The sequence below is a fragment of the Emys orbicularis genome, chromosome 13 (assembly GCF_028017835.1).
Source record: "Emys orbicularis isolate rEmyOrb1 chromosome 13, rEmyOrb1.hap1, whole genome shotgun sequence".
Classification (NCBI taxonomy): domain Eukaryota; kingdom Metazoa; phylum Chordata; order Testudines; family Emydidae; genus Emys; species Emys orbicularis.
This window is the reverse complement of record NC_088695.1, coordinates 5,554,679-5,569,377: the sequence shown is the minus strand read 5'-3', so window position 1 is coordinate 5,569,377 and position 14,699 is coordinate 5,554,679. Positions and strand designations below refer to the sequence as shown.

The following is a 14,699-nucleotide window of genomic DNA, read 5'->3' as shown; positions in this document are numbered from 1 at the left end:
TTCATGGGATCACCGACATCCTGGTGAGGGAAGAAGGGAATTATCCCTAACCTGGAACCAAGGGGCTCAGATTTTACCTCCCTGAAGTAAACTCAGCTCTAGGTCAGGGGCTTCAACCAAAGAGATTATCTATTTTTCAAAGGGACCCTTCTTCGCCATGGCATTGAGCCGGGTCTTCCTGCATGTTGTGGACACCTGGCCAAAGAGTTACAGTTGCTCCCATGGTCTGGCTCAGGGGCACAAGAGGATTCTGGGGGATTCCCTTACCCGCTTCTGGTGAACTCCGCCCAGTACCGCATCACCCTGCGGCTCAGCCCCGCCTCGGCCTCCGTGTGCGTGTAGTTGGCTCCTCCCACAGACGCCAGGGTCCCGAACAGGTAGGGCAGCTCAGAGCCGTGCGGCACCCCCGTCCATTCAGGGGTAGACAAGACGCTGCTGCGGTGGGCGAAGTCGTAGGCATACACAGGACTGCCGGTCTCTACCTCTCGCCCAGCCATCTCGGCTACCGGACACACAACGAAGTAGTCACCAAGGATTTGATCCATGGCCCATCGGTACCGTGCTTCACCCTGCCCCTGCCCCTCCTGGCTGTACTGCTGTGCCACGGCCAAGACGGCCTCTTCCGGTGCCTCTGGCACTATCATCCTCACCACCTGCAGCAGCTGCTCCCAGCGGATGAAGCTGGCGTTCTCCAGGTTGAAGCTGGAGACAGCATAGATTACTATGTAGGAGCCTTCGTTGGCGTTGATGCCAGTCAGGATGGGTATAGGATGGCTCTGCTTAGCCTGCAGGAGTCTTGGTGGTGTATCAGGGAGAAAATCCCCATCTGGTGTCGGCACAAAGGGAAACCCCAGCTGCTTCTTGTGGCGCAAGACGGAGAACTCGTGTTTGGGGAACTCCCCGGGTTCCTTCCCCTGCAGGCAGCCCACCAGGGCCGTGTCATCGCTATCGGTGCAGCCCAGCAGCTGGCCCAGGCTCTGGCTTCTCTCCTTGGCCTCCTCAAGTGAAATCCAAGCCCATGGTGCGTTCGGGGCTCCGCTCTGCAGCGCGGCGCGGGTGAAGAGGGGCCGGCTCCCTGGGGAGAGGAGGTGGAAGCCGACTGAGGAACCGCCCGCGCACTGGCCGAAGAGCATCAAACGAGCTGGGTCCCCACCGAAGGCGGCCACGTTGTCCCGCAGCCAGCGCAGCGCCAGGCGCTGGTCCCACAGGCCGGCGTTCCCCGGGGCGGCCGGGGGCAGGGACAGGAAGCCCAGCGCCCCCAGCCGGTAGTTCATGGAGGCCACGATCACATTCTCGGTGACGGCTAAGAAGCGCCCATCATAGACATCGAGGGAGGCTGAACCAGAGACAAAAACCATGCCATGGATCCAGACGAGAACGGCGGCCGGCTCACGGGGCCGGGGATGGGGCACCCAAACGTTGAGGAAGAGGCAGTCCTCGGACTGTGGTATTTTGGATTTCCACATATAGGCATCAGGGTAACTAGGAAGTGGAGGCTGGTGGCAGGTGTTGCCGAAGCTGGTGGTCTCCAGGACGTGGCTCCAGGGCTGGTGGGGAAGCGGTTTCTGGAAGCGCAAGGCCCCCACGGGGGGCTCGGCGTAGGGGATGCCCAGGAAGGCCGTCACTGTGTTGGAGCCGGCCGGGAGGCGCTTGCCCCGGATGGGGCCGCTGGTGGTGAGCACCACGGTGCCGTCATCATCGGAGCCAGAGCTGGGGTCCGGCAGGGAGAGGAGGAGCAGGCAGGGGAGGAGTCCCAGCATCGCGGCAGCTGGAAGGGAAACCCCCTCAGAGGGAGTTACAGGGAACGGGATACGGGGTCTTTCCCCTCTAGGGGGTGCTGGCCAGGGCCGGCTCTTGGCACCAGCAAACCAAGCATGTGCTTGGGGCGGCACATTTTCAGGGGCGGCATTCCAGCCATCTTTTTTTTTTTGTTTTGCTTCAGGTGGCAAAAGCCTAGAGCCGGCCCTGGCAGCAGCAGAGCGTCATGCGCGGGAGCGCCCTTGGGCCACTGCAGTTCGTGCTGTGGGGGAGCAGCGCCTGCACCTTGTGGCTGGGCCGGGCAGGCTCTGAGCGGGGGACACTCGGGCTGGGGGCCGCCCTGTGGGGCACACGGAGCCACCTGCAGGTGCCGCAGGGCGGCCGCCCCCCAGCGCCGCAGCCAGGGCTGGGCGAAGCGGCCCGAGCCGCCTGGGGACTGCGGCAGGGCGGCCAGAAGCAGCAGCAGCAGTGGGGCCATAGAGGGCGGGGCGCTGCCGTGCGGGGCCTGTGTCCCGCTCTCCGGGGCTCCGCTCCCTCTGGGGCTACCCTGCCCCGGCTCCTCAGCCCCCTGCCGGGGCGGTCTCCTGGCTCTGCCCTCCCGGGTCCTGGACGGTCCTGGAGGCGGGAGCCCTGGCTGGAGGGACCCTGGGCTGAGGCGCGGCCCGGGAGCCAGGGCCAGCTCTAGGCACCAGCGCTCCAAGCATGTGCTTGGGGCAGCACTTTCCAAGGGGCAGCACTCAAGCCCCCCCCCTTTTTTTTCTTGGGGCGCAAAAAGCCGGAGCCGGCCCTGAACCAAGATGTTCCCTGTCAGCTGAGGCTTTCAGGCTGCGCTGGAACTGACGCTGCAGTTCTGGATGCAGTCGCTAGATGGCGCTCATGGCAGCCGGAGTCGCACAGGCTGGACGGCAGTTCAGGCTGCCCGGCCGCTGGAGAGCCGGAGCGTCATCCCCGGAGCTGAGCCCGGCTGCGGCGGCGAGAGGGGCTCAGCTCCGGGGGATGATGCTCCGGCTCTCCAGCGGCCGGGCAGCCTGAGCTGCAGCCCAGCCTGGGTGTGAGGAGCCGGGGCGGGAGGGAGGGAAGTGGGGCCCGGGATGCAGGGAGGGGGGAGGGGTCCTGCTGCTGCTCTGAGTCTCCCCAGGGCGGCGCGGCGTTTCCCCGCCCGAGGGGGCTGTGCAGGGCGCCTCTGGGCTGGGCAGGGGCGCGGATCCCGGCTCGCGCACTGACAGGGCGAGTGGCTGGGCAGCCCGAGCTGCCAGGGAGCTGCCGCCGCCCCCTCCTGCCCCCGGACCCAGCCCGCCGCGCACCTCCCCCGCCTCAGCCCCGCGCTGCCTGCCCTGGGCGGGGAGAGGCAGAGCCCGGCTCCGAGCCCAGGGGACCCCCGCGGCTCAGGCACCTGGGGGTCAGTGTCCGTCCTCTCGGCTCTACCTGCACGGGGCTGGGGAAGCAGCTGTCAGCGCCTGCCCCTCTCAGACCTTGTACCCCCCATCCCGCTCGCAGCCTCTTCACTTGTACCTCCCCCATTGCTCCTTCGCCGCACCCCTTCCCCTTCTACTCTCCTTTCACCTGCACCTCTCCCCTTGTACCCTCCCCCAGCCCTCTCCTCCCGCACCTCCCCCCTCCCCTGCACCTCTTCTCCCGCAACCCTCCTGATACCCCCTCTCCTCCTCCGCAAGTACATCACACCCCGCCTCTCTGCCAGTGTAGAGCCCCCAAGCACCCCCACACCCGCTCCTCTGCCTGAACCCTCTTTACTAGCTCCCCATCCCTTTCCGGGTACAAGGTTTGAGGGTTAGTCCCTATGCCTTCCATGTGCATTTGGAGCACTAAAAATGGGGTTGCGGGGGCGAGATTTATACTAAAATGAAATAAAAATAGGAGAAACGGTTTGATCCCCACTGCAAGTGTAAATGGGGATTGCTGTGGTGAACAAGGAGGTCATGTTTGGGGTGGGGAGCTCAGGGCTGGGGCAGCAGGGGGTGCGGGGGGGGAAGAGAGAGCCCAGGGCTGGGGCATCAGGGGGTGCGGGTGGGGGAGGGCACTGGTGGGGGGGGGGGAAGAGCCCAGGGCTGGGGTGGGGGGCAGCCAAATTTTTTTTTTGCTTGGGGCGTCAGAAAACCTAGAGCCGGCCCTGGTGCTGGCTCCCATTCAGTCCCAGCCACCTAAATCCAGACAGCAGGTGGGAGCTCCCTATATCAGCCTTGATCCCCTTTAGAAAATACAGCATCTGGTCAATCACCCCCTGCCCTCTCAGTCCCAGATCTGTGTCAGCCCTGACTCCCAGGCCTCCTGCTCTAACCCACTAGGCCTCACTCCCCTCCCAGAGCTGGGGATAAAACTCAGGAGTCCTGCCTCCCAGCCCCTTGCTCTAACCGCTAGACCCCACTCCCCTGTAGGCCTGGCTTGTCATGAATAATTGGACATGGGTGAAGCCTCATCTCTTGGGAGACAGGATTAGGGAGGTAAATAAATCAGCAGGCTGGAAGCAGAATGTCTGTCTGAGCTAAAATAAGGGGGAACCCCCAGGGAACCATCTACAATGGACAAGAGAAGCCTGGAATGTAAGATGAGGTAAAGAGTAAGTCGTCCAATGACAGTGCCTGGACAGTGCATGCTGCACAGGGATTGGTTCCTGCAAAGTGACCAAGCCAATCCCAAAACACGTGATGCAATGTGTAGCGAATGCTGAGTAATATGAAAATATCTACAAAGGAAGAGGTTTGCTGTGTAACTATGGGTGTGGGGTACGCCCTCCACCTGCCCTCTACGCTTGAGTCTGATCAACTGAGTGTAGCTTTGCTGTGTGCCAAATACAGGGACCAGAGCGACCAGGCTGGAGTGGAACTGAGTTCTTGGGGAACGGAGTGGAAGAGGTTGTGGGGTGACCATAACATCCCTTCCCACAACTGGGGATAGAAGCCAGCTCCCACCCCGCTCTAACCTGGAAATCCTGTCTCCCAGCCCCCACTGCTCTAACCACCCACTCCCCTCCTAGAGCTAGAGGGAAGCCCAATGTCCTGACTCCCTTTGTTCTAACCCACTAGATCCCGCGCTCCTCCAAGAGCCAGGGATAGAACCCAGGAGTCCTGACTCCCAGTACCCACCACTCTAACCACCGGACCCCACTCCCCTCCCAGAGCTGGGAATAGAACCCAGGTGTCCTAGTGCTTGAGGTTGCCTTTCACAGCATCTGCCAGAATTGTATCTCTGAGCCCAGCAGCTGTGACCCCGGGATCTCCTTGGGCAGATACTCTCTCGGGGATCTCTGCTGGTTTGGGCTTGTTGGGTGCCGGGAAGAGGCAGGCAATGGGCTCAGTAGTGAGAATCCACAGCATAGCCAGGAGGAAACAACCAAAGGCAGAGAAGGCAGATCAAATGCTCTTTCCCTTGCTGTCCCTGGCTCTGGGACAGGAGAGGGATCTAGTGGGTTAGAGCAGGGGGGCCGGGGACCAGGACTCTTGGGTTCTATCCCCAGCTCTGGAAGGGGAGTGGGGGCTAATGGGTTACAGCAGGGGGGCTGGGGACCAGGACTCTTGGGTTTGATCCCCAACTCTGGAAGGGGAGTGGGGTCTAGTGGGTTAGAGCAGAGGACAGGGAACAGGACTCCTGGGTTCTATGCCCAGCTCTGCGAATGGGATCTGTGGAGAGGGTATTAAGTGGGTAATTACCAAGAGTGATTCCAATTCTAATTGTTATTCCACTTCCTTCTCTCCCTTCTCCCCTCTGTCCAAGTCTCGGAGCCAGTGGAGCCTCGGGTAGCCCAGACTCACCTGCCCTTCGCCTTGGCACACTCGCAGCTTTGTGGGTCTCGCTGTGCCTCATAACAGGGACCAGTTGTTGCGGGAGTCGAGTGGATGCCTCAGATGCTGAGAATAACAGCCAGGGAGCAGCCACTGGGGGCTTATTTATCCTCAAATCTGTGACCTCACGGGGCTCTGCACACACAGCTGGAGGGGGATCTGGACCGCACAGGTGGGACTGTTGGGTAGGAGCCAAGGGCTTTGGAAACAGACATCAGTTAGGTAAATAGCCTGAGATGTCTGGGAACAGAAGGGCTGCGGTCGTTGAACCTCTGGCGTGGGGCAGCCGATAACAACCATATACTGGCCATTCCGATTCATTTGCCCCGCACTGAGAGGCAGCCACCTTCGGGGTGGGGCAGCTGGGTACCAGGAAATGAATGGAACATCGAAAGGAGATATTCAGCCAGGAAACCAGGGTTCAAACCCCAACTAGGGGAGAAAGTGCTAAGGGATGTTCAGAGCAGAGCCAGTGATTTGGCTATTTCTCATATGCAAGCCGGCACTCACTGCAGCACAGCCAGGGCCGGCTCCGGCTTTTTTGCCGCCCCAGGCAAAAAAGCCTCCCGCCGCCCCTCCCCGCCCCACGCGGCAGAGGCAGCGCCGGGGGGAGGGCGGCGAGCCCAGTTGCGGCCCCGCTCTCAGGCCGGAGCGCCGCGCTGCCCCCCTCCAGGTGCCGCCCCAAGCACCAGCTTGGTGGGCTGGTGCCTGGAGCCGGCCCTGAGCACAGTGCCGTGCTGGGGTATTGGGGTCAGCCCTGATTGAGATGGAGACCCCCCCTATTGTACTCCCACCTCCCTCCCCACATCACCGCACCCTCTAGCGCCGCACTGGGGCATTGGAGCCAACACTCACAGCCAGGGAAGAGCACCCCCTATTGAACCTCCCACCCTGCTCCCTGCATCAGAGCGGCCCCTTGTTCCTCATTGGATCAGCACTGACTGTCAGGAGTGATCCCCCCTACCCTGCTCCCTGAAGCATCTGCTGACTTCCTGAGGTCTCATTTAGACATCCTGCCCTTGCCGGAACCAGCTGCGCTTGTGAGAACCGCTCCAGGGGAGATCCTGGCTCTCAGAACATGTGGTTGGGCCAAGATCATTATTGACACCTCTGGGCATGTTTGTTCCTCCTGGGGGGGTGGCCTTGAAATTGCCTTAAGTTCCCCGGGTTGCTTCTCATACTCACTTGCCAATACAGGTTTTGTTATTTCTAGTTGCCTGCATTGATCACAAGTTGATCACAATTGACCTACGTTGGGAGAGTTACAGCAGAACGCCGAGCGCATATTAGTTAGGCTTGACAGAACTCACTAGTTATTTCTTTATAATTTTGGCAGATGATAGCAATGTCCCTTTTGAAGCTTTTGCTTCAATTTTTGTCACTTTCAGTGTAACCCACACACCTCCTGGGTGTGGTGCTCTGGCCCCTCTAGTAGCACCGAGACCTCTTAGAGATTAATGAGTTAGCTAAGAGCCACGTGGCTTTTAGCTCATGCAGTAGAGGTTCGTGGACTAAGCTCCAGCGTTCCCAGATTCGATCCCGCCCACCAACAACTGGGGTCCGTTGGTGTTGCGTCAGTTTTCATAGTTGTGTGAAATTAGTGGGGACAGGTCAGACACTTCTTTAATGGCAGGGGAGATTCAAAAAGTGAACATTTTATAATCCGTTAAAACATAAATTGTCAACCTCACATCTCAGAAGACACAAAGTCAATAGCATTAAGCTTAACTCCAACACATCTCCAAGCAGCGTCTTCCTTCCTTTGCCTAGCTGCACATTTCAGTTATGACTGATAGAAATATTTTTTAAATGAGCTTGTGCGTGTGTGGTGAAATCGATGATTGGCGACATTTACCGATATATTCTAATCCTTCCAAGCCGAATATCACGGCAAGAGATTTATCATAGATATCTGGGGTAGCAACAGAGGTGGGGGAGTGATGCAGGGTGGGACACCAGAAGATCTGTGGGGAATGGGAGCCCAGGGCTAGTGTAGAAAGGGGCTGTGGGTCAGGATAGAGGGGCATCAGCAGAGCTGTGGGAAGTGGTGGGAGCTGACTGCTGTGAGGGGATAGCAGGCGGCTGCGGATCTGGAATGAGTAGATATTAGGTGAGTTGTTTCCTGGGGCTAATTTAATTTATCCCCATCCTGTTTGTTCTCCTCTTGATCCAAACAAGCGGCTGGCCCTAACCCAGAATGAGCCATAATGGCCAGCAACAGCCAGGGCTGGCTTTAGCAGGTGCGGGGCCCCACGTCGGGACGCGAATTCTCTCGCGCCCCCCCGCCCCAACTCCGCCCCGGCCCCGCCCCGACTCCTCCCCCTCCCTGCCCCTTGGATCCCTCCCCAAATCCCCGCCCTGGCCCCGCCCTCTCACTGCCCCATTGGATCCCTCCCCAAATCCCCGCCCTGGCCCCGCCCTCTCACTGCCCCATTGGATCCCTCCCCAAATCCCCGCCCTGGCCCCGCGTCTTCCCCAAGCACGCCGCATTCCTCCTCCTCACCCACCCCCCCAGGTTTGCGCTGATCAGCTGTATGGTGGCGCAAGCGCTGGAGGGAGGGGGGAGAAGCAGGACGCGGCTTTTTTTTTTTCCCCCCGCTCCGCCAGCAGCCCTGGACGTTGCGGGGCCGTCTTAGGCGCGGGGCCCCATTCCGGGAAATCGGCCGAATCGGCTTAAAGCCGGCCCTGGCAACAGCCTTTTGATCAATAAAATTGTTGCAAAACCCCATGAAGTCTGTTAGAGACGCTCAAGAACAATGACTTAGTAAGGAGAACAGACCTATAACACGCTGTTATTAACAACAAATCCAAGGGAAAAAGGAGTCCAGGAGAGCTGGCAGCTCCTCAAGGAGACAACATTAATGGCACAACTGCAAACTATTCTGATGAAAAGGAGAGGAAGAATACTAGGAGGCCAATTTGGCTCAATCAGGAACTCATTAATGACCTGAAAATCAAAAGGGAAACCTACGAAAAGTGAAAACATGGATGAATTGTTAAGGGGGACTACACAAGAACAACACAAGCATGTAGGGACAAAATCAGAAAGGCTAAGGGACAAAATGAGTTACACTTAGCAAGGGACATACAAGGCAATAAGAAGAGGTTCTTTAAATATATTAGGAGCAAGAGAAAGACAAAGGAACATGTAGGTCCTCTACTTAACGGGGAAGGAGAACTAATAACCGAAGATACCAAGAAAGCTGAGGTGTTTAATGCCTATTTTGCTTCAGTCTTCACTAAAAAGGTTAATGATGACCAGATACTGGACACAATTAATATTAACAACCAGGGAAAGGAGCGCAAGCCAAAATAGGGAAAGAACAGGTTAAAGAATATTTTAAAAGTTAGATGTATTCAAGTCGGCAAGAGTACTTAAGAACCTAGCTGAAACAATCTCTGAGCAGTTAGCAATTGTCTTTGAGAACTCCAGGAGGAGGTCCCAGAACACTGGAGGTGGGCAAACATAGAACATATCTTTCAAAAGGGGAAGGAGGATCCGGGGAATTATAGACCCATCAGCCTAACTTCAACATCTGGAAAGATACTGGAACACATTATTAAACAATCAATTTGTAAGCACCTGGAGGATAATAAGGTTATAAGGAATAGCCATCATGAATTTGTCAAGAACAAATCATGACAAACCAACTTAATTTTCTTCTTTGATAGGGTTACTGACTTTGTGGATGGGGTGGGGGAAGCAGTAGAAGTGATATACCTCAATTTTAGTAAGGCTTTGACACAGTTCTGCATGACATTCTGAAAGAAAACTAGGGAAATGTGGTCTAGATGAAATTACTGTAAGGTGGGAAAACAACTGGTTGAAAGACCGTACTCAAAGAGCATTTAACAATGGCTTGCTGTCATATTAGGAGGGTGTATCTAGTGGGGTCCTGCAAGAGTCAGTCCTGGATCTGGTACTATTCAATATTTTCATTTATGGCGTAATGGAGTAGAGAGTATGCTTGTAAACTTTACAGATAACACCAAGCTGGGAGGGGTTGCAAGCACTTTATAGGACAGGTTTAAAATTCAAAATGACCTTGACAAACTGGAGAACTGGTCTGAATGCAACAAGATGAAATGAAATAAAGACAAGTGCAGAGGATTTCACTTAGAAAGGAAAAGTCAAATGCACAACTACAAAATGGGAAATAACTGGCTAGGTGATAGTATGGTCGAAAAGAATCTGGGGGTTATAGCGGACCACAAACTGAATAAGAGTCGTCAATGTGATGCAGCTGCAAAAAAGAATAATACGATTCTGGGGCGTATTGACAGGAGAGCTGTATGTAAGACACAGGAGGCAATCGTACTGCTCCACTCAGCACTGGTGAGGCCCCAGCTGGAGTACTCTGTCCAGTTCTGGGTTCTGCACTTTAGGAAAGATGTGCACAAACTGGAGAGAGGCCAGAGGACAGCAACAAAGATGATAAAAGGTTTAGAAAACTTGACCTATGAGGAAAAGTTAAAAAAATGTTTAGTCTTGAGAAGTGAAGACCAAGGGGGGACCTGATAACCGTCTTCCAATATGTTCAGGGCTGTTATAAAGAGGACAGTGACCAATTGTTCTCCATGCCCACTGAAGGTAGGACAAGCAGTAATGGGATTAATCTGCAGCAAGAGTGATTTAGGTTAGATATTAGGAAAAACTTTCCAACTCTAGGAGTAGTTAAGCTTCCAAGTGAGGTCATGGAGTCCCCATCATTGGAAGCTTTTAAAAACAAGTTGGACAAACCCCAGTCAGGGATGGTCTAGGTTCACTTGGTCCTGCCACAGTGCAGGGGCCTGCACTTGATGACTTCTCAAGGTCCCTTCCAGCCCCACATTTCTATAAGTCTATGATTAACCCATTCTGGACCAGAACCATTTTTAACACAAATAAGGACCCAGAACAATCGGTTCCAAAGACGTACTGGGGACCAAAAGGACCACATAAGACAACCAAGATAGAATAACACTATGCCACGGAAAATCTCTTCCAAACCCAACTTCAAGTTTCTGTTCTGGGCAATAAGCACCTTTGTTGATAGAACGGCACAGAACGCTCGGTTCCAAACAGGCACAGGGGACCAAAATGATTCACATAATACAACAAACTGAGAATAACGCTATGCCATAGAAAACTGCTTCGAAACATACCATATTTGCCTGCCCCTGTCAATAAACAGCTTTATTGATAAAATGGTCAAGGGCACTCTGTTCTGAAGCGGTACAGAGGGCAAAAATGATACACATAACACACTAATTAAGAATGACACTATCCTACAGAAAATCACTTCCAAATCCACCTACAAGTGCCCATATTGGACCCTAAACAGCTTTCTAAATAAAGCTTCAGAACCAAGCATTGAGGTGCTTTTATTAATAAGGCTATTTACTGACTGGAGCAGGCAACTGAAGGTGGATTCTGCAGTGTTTTTTCTAGTATAGAGTTCTTCTCAGATAGTTGTATCATGCCGATCATTTTAGTCACTGGAGCCTTTTCGGAACCTACTATCCATGTCGGTATTATCAATAAAGCTATTTATAGCCTGGCGCCAGCAAGTGAAGGTGTTTAGAAGAGGTTTTCTGTAGCGTAGCGTTGTTCTCAGTTAGTTGTGCTGTGTGTGTCATTTTGATCTCCTGAGCAGCTTCAGAACCAAGTGCTCTGGGTCTTTTCGGTATTAGAATGGTTCTGACCCAGAACGGGTCACAGACAGCATGTTATACGTCTGTTCTCATTAGTAAACTATTCTTCTTGAGTGTCTCTATCAGTAGCTGCTGGGTTTTGCACCAATTTTATTGGTTAAAATGCCACTCCGGCTCATTCCGACTTTTCCACGGTCAATAAGGAAAGCGCCAGCAGCTTGTTTGGATCAACAGGTAGGGTGACCAGATGTCCCGATAAAATCGGGACTGTCACGATATTTAGGCGTTTCTCCTGCATCCCGACTGGGACTCCGCTTTTTTTTTTTTTTGCTCTGCCGGCGGAACTCCTCGCCCCATGTGTCCCAATATTTTCTTCATCCCATCTGGTCACCCTATCAACAGGAGAACAAAGAGAATGGGGATAAATGAAATTAGCAAAAGGGAAAACCTCAGCTGACATCTACTTATCTTGGGTCACCCAATGAAATTAATAGGCAGCAGGTTTAAAGCAAACAAAAGGAAGTCTTTCTTCACACAACGCACAGTCAACCTGTGGAACTCTTTTCCAGAGGATGTTTTGAAGGCCAAGACTATAACAGGATTCAAAAAAGCACTAGATAAATTCATGGAGGGTAGGTCTTTCAATGGCTATTAGCCAGGATGGGCAGGGGTGGTGTCCCTAGCTTCTCTTTGCCAGAAGCTGGGAATGGGCGACAGGGGATGGATCACTTGATGATTCCCTGTTCTGTTCATTCCCTCTGGGGCACCTGGCATTGGCCTCTGTTGGAAGACAGGATTCTGGGCTAGTTGGACCTTTGGTCTGACCCAGTATGGCTGTTCTTATCTTCTTATGTCCTTACTCACTCCTGAACCACAGCTCAATGCTATCCCAGTGCTAAGATCCCCCCACTCCCCACAGCTCTATTAATGCTGTTTTATCCCTATCGACAGCCCACTGCTTTCCCTGCCCTGGGCTCCCCACACAACTCTTCTGGTGCCCCATAATGTTGACCAACAGAAGCCTGCTAGAGCAGTCCTGGGATCCCCCCAACACATCTCCAAGTCCCATCCATCCCAATCCTTCCCTATCCCAGCCATGGGAGGTGCCCCGGCTCTGACAGTGCCTCTCAATCCCAACACGCTGCGCCCTGCTAACCCATCTCTGGGCTCCCTCCACAGCTCTGACGGTTTCCCTCAGTCCCACCCAGCAGAAATTCCCCTCCCCTGTTGCTACCCCCAGATATCTGTGTAAATTTCTTGCAGTGATATTAGCCTTGGAAGGATTAAAATACATCAGTGATTGTCGCTAAACACCGATTTCACCGCACACGCAGAGCCTGACAAAAATATTTCCATCCATAATAATTGAAATTTACAGATGGGCAAAGTACGCAAAACATTATCTTTTTCAGTCTAAACTGTCCTTAAATAATTGTCTGACCCTGCCCCCACAATTTCCTGAAAGTTGAAATTAATAAAAATTGGAAAAAGGCTTCAAACTAAACATCGATATTACCCTGTAGTGAGACGGTCTGTCTCCCCCTGCCCCGGAGGGGGACGAGCCTCTCTGGTCACCAAAGTGGGCACAGCCAGCAAACCCTGCGCCCACCCCTCAGAGGTCAGGGCGCAGGACAGGAAGTATAAAAGCCAGACCCCAGAGCTCACTTGAAACTCAGCCACCAGAGAGACCAGACGCCTGTGGCGTAGCTCCCAGTGGGGAGACCACGGTAATCGGCGGCCGACCTAAGGACTGGCCAGACCAGCCAACGCCTGATGCTAGCCCGAGCCCAGAGACGCTGCCAAGCCTACCGCTCGCCCATTACCCTGAGGAACTGCCAGGCCTGCCGTTTGCAAGTTACCCCGAGGAGCTGCCAAACCAACCGCTCGCCAGCTACCCCGAGGAGCCCATGGTGTGTGATCCCGTGGAGGACACCGTCTGGATCCAGGTACCTCTAGAGGGGGAGGTAGGAAGTAGCCCGGGGGCAGCCGACCCTTGTGTGGCTGCAGCACTGCCAGAGCCAATGTCCGTGTGTTGCGGCCAGGATCCCCACTGACACAGCAGCGGGTCTTCTGCTGCTGCTAGGGCCCGTGGCTGGGATGCAGTGGAGTGGGTGGACCTGCGTCCCCCCTGCCACCCACCTCGCGGTTGGCCGTCTCCCCCTCTCCTCGGCTGCTCAGAGCCAGGAGCCTGCGGTTTGCTGTTCAACCGTTTGCTCAGCTCCTGCCTGAGGGCCTGAGCTACTGACTGTTTGTTGACCTGCCCTGACCCAGGGCCTGGGCCTGCTAATACTGAACCTGTTTGCTCAGCCCACACCAGAGTGCTGGAGCTGCTGACTGTTTGCCGCACAGCCAAGCTAGTTCCCCGACACACCTGACCAAAGTAGTATAACCCTTCTGCCCATCTGAGTTGGCAGCAACAAGGGCCGGGTTCAGTATCTAGGGGTTCCATTTCAATAACACAAGGCAAAACCGGATCCGCTCGAGCCCCCACCCAGTGACCTGAGACAATTATATACCACCCCCCGGGTGCCTCTAAGAGTCAATACTTTCCCCTCTCGCAAGCACGGAGTCGGAGTGTAGCAAAATCCTTTTAATAAAGGAGGGAAACAATGCGGCATTATGTCGGAAACACCAGATACAGGATTCCTAACAAAAACCATGAGCAAAAGACCCACCACCAAGTAGTTTGGCAGTGTCCTTTTCCCCTCAGGGTCTTAAGTCCAGCAACCCAAAAATCACCCAAAAGTCCAACAACCCAAAAGTCTCTGTCCCTGGTCAGTGCAGCCCCAGAGTTCAAAAGTTTATCTGCAGAGTTTTACCTCACAGCCAGGGAGGGGGGGGCCACAGCGGTGTTAAGGGGCACCTTACGTGGTCCGAGGCCAACTGCCCCATCTCTCCATGGGGTTCTGCTGCAGCCTTCACCACAAGCCACTCCATCAGCCGCTCCAGCCATTCCACAACATGAATTCAGCTCAGCAGCCTGTAACTAGACTCCTAGTGGCAGTCCACAGTAGAGAGAGGAGAAGGTGCACTTGGTATTTTGGGCCCTCAAAAGGGGGCCCATACCATCACATACAAATACCTGTCCCCAGACTCTCTCAATTCACTAGGTTTTGGAACCCATGTCCCTTGTCTAGCGAGTGCTACTTAGTTGATGGCGAGTCCCTCTGTCATAAAACAGTTTCATTGTCCTTGATTCACATAATCAGGGTAACAACACTTTATTTTTCCTGCCCCAATAACAGAGAAACTGGGGATCCCACAGCAGCCAAAGTGACCATTTGGGCTGCTGTGGGTTCATGCTAGGCGGGGTGGGTGTGCCCATGCAAACAAGATCAGCCCTGAAGTTCTTTTCCACAACTCGCCACAATTCACCACCAGATGTCAGGGTAGAGCTCATCCTGACTCTGCTTATAGTAGCGAGGTGGTCTGGCTCCCCACCGCCCCGGAGGGGGACGAGCCCTGGCCGAACCTCCCTACACGTGGTGGAGAATGTGGGCAGCAATCCCC

At 54.6% G+C, this 14,699-nt stretch overlaps 1 protein-coding gene across 1 annotated transcript; it reads right to left on the bottom strand.

Annotated features, from left to right (window-relative positions):
- Positions 1-263: 263 nt before the first annotated feature.
- Positions 264-1,760, bottom strand: LOC135887954 (acetylcholinesterase-like). Its single transcript, XM_065415757.1, has one exon. It carries the CDS (start codon positions 1,758-1,760, stop codon positions 264-266), a length of 1,497 nt encoding a protein of 498 aa, XP_065271829.1.
- Positions 1,761-14,699: the final 12,939 nt, after the last annotated feature.